Below are 8,261 nucleotides of genomic sequence, written 5' to 3'. Positions count from 1 at the left end.
CGTCCCTCAGTGCCACATCCACGTGGTTCTTCAACACCTCCTAAATGCAGCTCTACTTTTTAGTTGATGCCTTTTTTTTGGTTGTTTGTTTGGTGATTGTTGTTGGGTTTTTTGTTTGTTTGTTTTTGGTAAGAATTCTGTGTAATCTGTGTTCAGTTGACTGTTCCTTTGCAAGCCAGTCCCTGTCCCTGAAGCATGCTGCCAGTGGGAAAGGAGAGCTCGTGAGTGCTGTACTGGACAGATTGGGGTTAGAGTAGGTGAAGCCTTATCTTTTCAAGCAGTTTCTCAATTGTCCCAGGTTTCCTCTGTTTTTAAGCTTTCTTCCTTTAAGTAGTTCTTATTGTTGCTTTTTGTTGTTCGTAAGGATCACTTCTTGCCATGACCATTTCCGATTTCTTTGCTCTTAGAACGCTTTTAAGCAGGAGCTGTAAAGTACATTTTCACATACTTTGTGCTAGAGCAGTTGTAATATTGGCATGTTAATTCTGCTATTTCAGCATTTATTTTTAACTGTGTTAACATCTCATTTTTAAGAACCTAGAACACATTTCAAAACACCATAGAAATAACTCAAGAAAAGTGGGATACCAGATGCCAGTTTCTGAATATGATGCACTGTTTTGTGAAATGAAGGTTAGCATATAATGCTGGTAATTCTTTACTCTTACTTTAAATTGACAAAATCCAGACTAATTTATGGTTTAATTTCTCCAGAATTGTTTCAGTCTTCATGTGAAGACTTCAAACTTTGATTGGTGCTGCATGCAGTACAAAAGCATTCTTCTGTGATTGTATGAACTAATGATAGAAATACAAGCTTTCCTAAACAATTCTGTACAGCAAATATGCTCTGTAGCTCCTCCTTAGGTACTGAAAGGTTGCTCTCAGGTCACTTTAAAATCTCCTCTTCTCCAGGCTGAACAGCCCCAGCTCTCAGCCTGTCAAATGTGCTCATCACATTAGTGATCAATAGTGATCTCTAATTTGTATCAAATTAGAGAAGCAAAACCCCTGATCTTCATCCAGGTGTACTTAGGTTACTCTTTCAGACTTGAAAAATGGTGCATGAAGTTTTCCAGCTCTAGGACGCGTACTAAGAAGATTTTTAAATGTATTTTTAAATGTAGCTGAGTTTTAAGATTGAGTGTTATCTAATTTCTGCCTCTCCAGGTGAAGATGGAGCAGGTAAAACTAGCTTAATATGAAAAATTCAAGGAATCGAGGAATACAAAAAAGGAAGAGGCATGGAGTATTTGTATTTAAACGTGCATGATGAAGATCAAGATAGTAAGTTTCTTATAATATCTTAAACCAAAGTAGTGATTCAGTATTGTGATGTTTAGAATGAGAATGGGATGGTTTTCTTTCTCAGCAGAAGGTCAGTTCAGTCCGCAGGCAGTTTGTTATGATGAGGTTTCTCATTCTAATCTCCTTTACATATATGATGAATGACCAGGCATGAGGAGGAGAGGAGCCAGTTAAAAGGCTGAAAAGGCCAGGAGAAAAGCAGTCTTTTGTAACATTCTGAATGGATGGTAGGCAAAAGTGCGCTCGTCAAACCTAGAGGAAAAGGTGTGTAAGACTCACACTACAGATATCTGTACCTGTGGAATGCTTAATTCCACCCTGATGCTTAAATTGAGGGGGAGAGGGTGAGGGAAGGAGGCTGTAGCCTGTTTATGCACAGTATTATAGAATAGTTTGGGTTGGAAGGGACCTTTAAATACCAGTGAGTTCCAACCCCCCTGCTGTGATCAGGGACGCCTCCCACTAGACCAGTCTGCACAAAGCCCCATCCAGCCTGGCCTTGAACACCTCCAGGGATGGGGCATCCCCAGCTTCTCTGGGCAACCTCTCCCATTACCTCGTCACACTCTGAGTGAAGAATTTCTTTCTAACATGTAACCTAAATCTCTCCTTTTTCAGTTTAAAGCCATTCCTCCTTGTCCTGTCACTGCATGCCTGTATAAAAAGTCCCTCCCCCCCTTTCCTGTAGGGACCCTTTAGGTACTGGAATGTCACTGTAAGGTTTCCCTACAGCCTTCTCTTCTTCAGGCTGAACAACCCCAGCTCTCTCAGCCTCTCTCCATAGGAGAGATGCTCCAGCCTTGTGGCCTCCTCTGCACGTGCTCTACCTGATCCAGATGCTTCCTATTTTGAGGTCCAGGGTTGAACACAGTACTGCAGGTGGGGTCTCACCACTAGCTGATGAAGTGTAATGAATTATCTACAGGCAATGCTTAGAAGCAGCTGAGTGTGAATAAGAACACAGAAGTACTTGTGGGTAAAAATGACTTCTCTGTGCTATGAAAACAAATGCAGGTTGAAGGAGAAACAGAAGTTAGTTCCTTCTGCCTTCTGAAATCATCTCCGTTCTTGACTTCCGCCTCTGGCTATTGGTCTCAAAGATGACTTGACATCACAAAGTTAAGAACTGGTTCTGAATGTTTTCCTCAGAGCTTCTGTATCAAGCTGTGAAAATTTACCTGAAGGCAAAATGTAATTATATCATGCTATCTAATTTTGAATCACTGGCTCTTCATTTACTTCAGAAGTTAAGTGTTTCTGAGGGTAGGAGTACACTGTTTTGGTGGAAGAAGCAGTAAGATGGCCTATTTGCACTGTGATTGTCCTTCTGCAGATCTGAAGAATAACTTTCTTGCCTGTTCACTCTCCATCTAAATCATTAAAGCTTATGACAGAAACTTGCAGTTCTGCTTCAGTTTTCTGATGGCCAAGATACAGTTATACATGCACATCACATTGAATGAATTCAGCAATCCCTTTTCAGCCCGTCTGCTCAGCTGACTGCCATCTCCCCTTCAGAGCTCCCCCTTTAAGTTGCTTTTCCAAGAGAACCATTTTCCTTTTCAAATGGTGAAGATTAACATTGGAAATATTCAATTTTTTCTCTGAGTTTTCATCTTCAGGTACTCTGTTCAAGATCTTCAGTTATGGCCATTAAGCTGAATTCTTCAAACTTCAGTGTCTCTGAGGGGCAAGGGCTCTCCACAAGCTGCAGTTGCTGGTGTGTATGTGTGTGTGTGTGTGTGTGTGTGTTAAGCTGACTGATTTAAACATGTTTTTTAATTTTCTTGACTTGTATTTTACATACCTTATGAAAATGTAATAGTTATTATGAAGTGGAGTGTTGCAAGTGAATCTCAAAATGTTTTTTCTTTTGTTATAGACCAAATAAGATGCAATGTATGGATTTTGGATGGTGACCTGTATCACAAGGGTCTCCTTAAATTTGCAATGGAGTCAAACTCACTAAAGGGCACTCTAGTTATGTTGGTAGTAGACATGTCCAGGCCTTGGACTGCAATGGATTCTTTACAGAAATGGGCAAGTGTTGTAAGAGAACACATTGACAAGTTAAAAATTCCTCCTGAAGAAATGAAAGAAATGGAACAAAAATGTGAGTATTCTGTAGATATTTAGGATTCCGCTTAAGTCAAGTATGCTTAATGCTTTCTGTACAACTTAATCTCTCCATTGCAGTCTTTTTCTCTATTGTAAAAGTGGCTTAAGATCAGGAGTTCCAGGTTGAATTGTCTTATTTCCTGGAGAAACAAGATAAGATTTATCAAATGAAAAAAATGTAATGGCTTTCTGTTTTATATTTAGTTATTTTAAAGGTGGATTTTCATCTTCTATACTGCATTAGTCTTTTACTTGTTCCTGTAATCAGTCAGGCTAGATAATTTTGGGTCTTTTATCTGTTTAACAAAAATGTAAATGTTGAAAGCATTCAGGATTATTTCAGCACAGTAATGTTTGGGCCCTTTATGCTTGAGGAGTTATTCTTGACACAAATGCAGCTATGTATGCTTTGGTTTGGGTTTTTTTGTGTTGTTTTTTTCTGTTTGGTTCTTTTGGCATGAATATGCTCTATCACTTTCATGTCTTTTTAACTTAAATATGCAGAGCACAAGGTTATTGCAGAATTCCTTGATCTGACTGAGCTTGCTAGTGTCATGGCACCTACTAGTTTTGGGCAGCCATCGTATTTCACTTGTGGTACTAAATCATGAACCTTGCCCCTTCATCTCTCTGAATTACTACAGGAAGCAAACACTTGGGAAGGCTCTGTGTGATCAAATACTGTGATTAAAACTGTATTGATTGAAGTCTGAAATTTGTCTCTAGAATGATTATGTTCTTAAGCACCTGTTGGATAGCTTTTTTTTGCTTTTTTTTTTTTTTTTTTGACATCCAAGTTGTAGCTGTGCTGTGATTGAATGGGCAGTAAGGCAACAGCTTACTTTTCTTTTAAAAGATTATTCTAAGGGAGTGTCATTTCTGGGAGTCATCTTAAATTCTTACTGTGAAAAATGAAGAGAGGGAGAAGAGTGCTTTTGAGTGTGGGTCATTTTGTTTTGTTGGTTTGTTGGTGGGAAGGCTGTGTATTAAAATTACCAACTGTTTCAGGATATGGTTTTACTGGATGAAAGTAGGGATGCAGTATCTTTGCTATCAAAACTGTGCAGATGGTAGCTTTGCTTCTTTACCGACTGACTGAACAGAATAGGAAATTTTACAAAATCCAGAAAAAAATATTCCAAGGTCTCTGAGTTGATACGGTACGTTAATCTTTTTTCTTCCCTTGAGTTGCTGGCATATCCTGGTGAGAGCTCTGGATTAAAAACATAATCAGTCTGGGAGGCTCTCAGACCAGACTGAAGGGGCAGCGTTGCTTTAATGAGAGCCTCAATCAACTGCTGAAGTAGAGATGATGATCTGTACCTATGCTTCTTTTTGTTCTGAATTTCGGGTAGAAGAGCTGAATAACTTCAGCCCAATGCACTTTTATCCTGGATGCTGGATAACTCCGTGTTCTGTTAATTCACCCGATGCTTTTCTAGGTAGGAACTCAGGCCTTCAGTCGGTTTAGAAAAGGTAGGGATGGATGAAGGCAAATCAGGACAAAGCAGTGAGAAAGTACTGGAGTGCTGGTGTGTGTGATTCATCTGTGATTCTGCTAAATCATCTTGCTGCCTGGATTTCTGGCTGATTCAGGCAGTGCTACCCGTGGAAAAGTAATGGAAGTGGTTTGGGATAGAATCCTTTTTCTGCTGGGTGAAATCAGACACTTGATGTGAAAGGTACAAACGTCTGATGCCTGATGCTGCATCCCTGGTGGGATGCACATTAAGTGACCTTGTAATTAGAGCTTGGGCATTTGCATCAGAACTGACAAGCGTTACACTTATAACCTTGCCTTTGTTTTTTTTCCTTCTAATTCTTGTTGGATTCTGACTTGCCTTCCTTGCTAAACTTTAAAGTAGTATCTGATTGGTTGTAAAGTCATGCCAAATGTTTAACCTGCTGCTACTTAATAATCTAGTTATTGACTAATTTTTTTTTGTTTGTTTGTTTATTACTAGTATAGATTCATGGTACAGAAAACTGTGGATGAGGGACTTTTAGGTCAAACCAACTAAATGATCTGTACAAGGCTTGCTGCTGTTTATGCTAACAGATTTTTGCTAATTTCACCAAGAACAATGCAGGGGACCTTGGTTCTGTAGTAGATTTATCAAGCAATGATAGCTAATAGCAACTGCCCAGTGGTTCTTCCACAGTGCTGAAAGTCAAAATGGGTTAATGTTGTCCTCATGGACACTTGAAACTGGCCGTGTTCTTCTGCCTAGCCAAATAAATGAGTGGCACTTACTGCATGTTCAGTTCTTTCAACCTACAGAAGCACTATACTGTCAGCAGTACTAGAGATCAATGGCAGTGGAAATCAATGTTGAAATACTAAAGTAGATGATTTTTTCATATAACTTTTTTTCAGTGGTAAGAGACTTCCAGGAATATGTAGAACCAGGCGAGGATTTTCCAGCTTCTCCACAGAGAAGAAGCACTTCAGTACAGGAAGACAAAGATGGCAGTGTGATTTTACCCCTGGGTGCAGATACACTAACATGTAACTTAGGCATTCCAGTAGTAGTAGTTTGTACAAAGGTTTGTTTCACGTTTTATGTTTTTGGTATGTTTTATTAAGGGGGTGCTTTAAATTGTGGAGTTGGGGTGGGAAATTCTTGGTTCTAAATTCATTCTGAATACGTTGCATAAGAATTCTTATCAATGGGTTTTATGTTGGAGGTTGGGAATCTTCTGGAAGCCCTATTTGCATTTAATTTGGGTGTAGTATTTCCTGTGGTATTACCAGTTTTCAGGGAATTGAGAAATACCCCAGACCTGGTTTTGCTCTCAGAAGTGAGCTAGTCAGTAAACAGCTAAAACTCCCTTTAATTTACACAGCCATTCTTTATTCTGTAAACAATGGTTTGGATTTTTAAATACTTCTGCTTTTTTTTTTTTTTTTATGTGAAGGAAAAAGTTTCAGGGTGCTAGCTAGTAGAGTGCTGCTCTGCTAACATTGCTTAGTTCTTAGGGTGTTTCTGTGACCTGATTTGATTTCTATTAAATACCTCACACTTTTAGTCTAGAGAGAAAGTAGTGTGGTTCTCATGTTTTGTTTTATTCCCCCATGGCTTTTCAGTTCTCATTGGCATTAAACATACTGCATCTGCAGCCTCTGCTAGCCCAAAGAGAAAGAATAAACCTTTTGATGCATATGCTGTTACTTCTAGAGAAGGCTGACTCTCTCATTTGAAAAGCACCTGTATTTTGTTGTTTGTTTGTTTGTTTTCACCTCCTGGGTCTCCGTTATTCTTCCCTCACCACAACCACTATTTTTTTTCTTCTCATCTCTAGGCTTCTTGCTTTGGCTTACCTTTGCAAAGGGCGAGCAAGTAGCCAGTTGAAAAGACTATGCCTTGTGATAGCACAGCATTGTAAAAGCACTGTGCAGAAAATGCTTGTATTCAATGGATTGGTGTTCAGTAGAGATGCTGATTTATTGCATAATGTGGTTGCAGTTGGGAAGAGAACGGAAAATGGCAAACACTTTAGCTCCCAGCTTAAGGCAGCCCATGCTACCATATGAATGCCAAAATGCATATTTAAAAAAATATATATATAAAAAAAAAAACCTATGTTTCAAAACAATCTCAGGAGGTTTTTGTTTTTTTGCTTTGCCCCCCATGGCTCAGAGTTGTGAAGGAGGTGCAGCAGCACTGCTATTTCAACAGCTGGCTGGAAGTGGCATATTAATTCTGTGCTTATTTTAACAGTGCGATGCCATCGGTGTTCTGCAAAAAGAGCATGACTACAGAGACGAACACTTCGACTTCATTCAGTCACATATCAGACGGTTTTGCTTACAGTGTATCCTTGAACACATCGTAAAGACGATAAGGACTCAAAGCTTTGCATTAATTGTGACCAGCTTAAAAGAATATTTGCATCTCTACCAAAACTGTGCACAACTCCTTCTTTGTTGCTGGACATCTGCTTTGGTTATTCCCTATATACAATGCTGGGTTAAATATTTCCTCATCCTGTTGAATAATTTTTTAATTGAATTGATTGAAAGGAATGGAATTAATTCATTACAGATATGCAAGAGTCTGGCACGTTCCCTTACTTTGAATTTCTTTCCTTGCCATTTCCATACTGAAGAATCAGTTCCTAAATCAGCAGATCTTAACCAACAAGCTCCCTAAAATTGAAAGAAGATAATTCATTTTAGCATGAAATCATTTCAGATGCCCATATCTTTTTGACTGAGTATGTGGTGTCTTCAGGGTTCAGTAATCCAAAGTAATCTCACAAATCTCACTTCACAATAAGTGATCTAAACTTATTAGAGATCTTCCCCAAGTTAAGTAGAAGGACTCCCAAAAAGAACTATGATAGCGGAGATCATAAAATAAAAATAATATTATACAATTCTAATGCAGAAACAACATTTGTTTCCCACACTGAACACAGTATTTGTTTGGCTCTGCTGCTCAGACACCCCAAAATTCTGGAACCTATGATCAATAGTAACACAAAGTCCATCAACTGAGTAACAAGAGTGCATTGGATTTCACCATCAGACACAAATGTTACTGTCCTAAGGCAGGAAAATACAAAAATCAGCTGTTTACATTTCATGTGCCTTTTCTTTCAATTATTTCTTTCAACACATGAGGTTTACCTGTGTTACATGAACAGCCAGGACTGTAGACAGTGTCAAAAAGTTGTCTTATTACACGTGATCCACCATACAGAGAATTAAGTCCATGCTTTAAACGGTAACATACTGACTTCTCATTTTTTTTCCATTTTTCAAACACATTACCATGACTCTAAGTAAACTGTTCATTGACAGAGACTGCACTAAGAAAAGAAGTCACAAA

General features: G+C 38.8%; 1 protein-coding gene across 3 annotated transcripts; it reads left to right on the top strand.

Moving 5' to 3' along the window:
- The first annotated feature begins 6 nt into the window (after window positions 1–6).
- Window positions 7–7,799, top strand: LOC122191833 (cytoplasmic dynein 1 light intermediate chain 1-like). 3 transcript variants are annotated; one of them, XM_042892235.1, is made up of 5 exons: window positions 7–633; window positions 1,171–1,287; window positions 2,918–3,421; window positions 5,804–5,973; window positions 7,149–7,799. In XM_042892235.1, exons 3-5 carry the CDS (start codon window positions 3,139–3,141, stop codon window positions 7,578–7,580), a joined length of 885 nt encoding a protein of 294 aa, XP_042748169.1. In that variant the 5' UTR covers window positions 7–633; window positions 1,171–1,287; window positions 2,918–3,138; the 3' UTR covers window positions 7,581–7,799. The 3 variants fall into 3 exon arrangements, with proteins under 3 accessions (XP_042748169.1, XP_042748170.1, XP_042748168.1); XM_042892236.1 differs by having other exon boundaries at window positions 7–1,287; window positions 2,918–3,028; window positions 3,191–3,421; XM_042892234.1 differs by having other exon boundaries at window positions 7–1,287.
- The last annotated feature ends 462 nt before the right edge of the window (window positions 7,800–8,261 follow it).

The sequence above is a fragment of the Lagopus leucura genome, unplaced genomic scaffold, assembly GCF_019238085.1.
Source record: "Lagopus leucura isolate 7727_CA_CO unplaced genomic scaffold, USGS_WTPT01 36213-0_obj-0_obj, whole genome shotgun sequence".
Classification (NCBI taxonomy): Eukaryota; Metazoa; Chordata; class Aves; order Galliformes; family Phasianidae; genus Lagopus; species Lagopus leucura.
The sequence above is the reverse complement of the archived record's forward strand: the minus strand, read 5'-3'. Positions and strand labels throughout refer to the sequence as shown.

Coding starts and splice junctions, on each gene's coding strand:
- LOC122191833 (XM_042892235.1), top strand. CDS start 3,139: ATGAAGTGGAGTGTTGCAAGTGAATCTCAAAATGTTTTTTCTTTTGTT. Junction 3,422..5,803: donor GAAAGAAATGGAACAAAAAT/GTGAGTATTCTG, acceptor ACTTTTTTTCAG/TGGTAAGAGACTTCCAGGAA. Junction 5,974..7,148: donor TAGTAGTAGTTTGTACAAAG/GTTTGTTTCACG, acceptor TTATTTTAACAG/TGCGATGCCATCGGTGTTCT.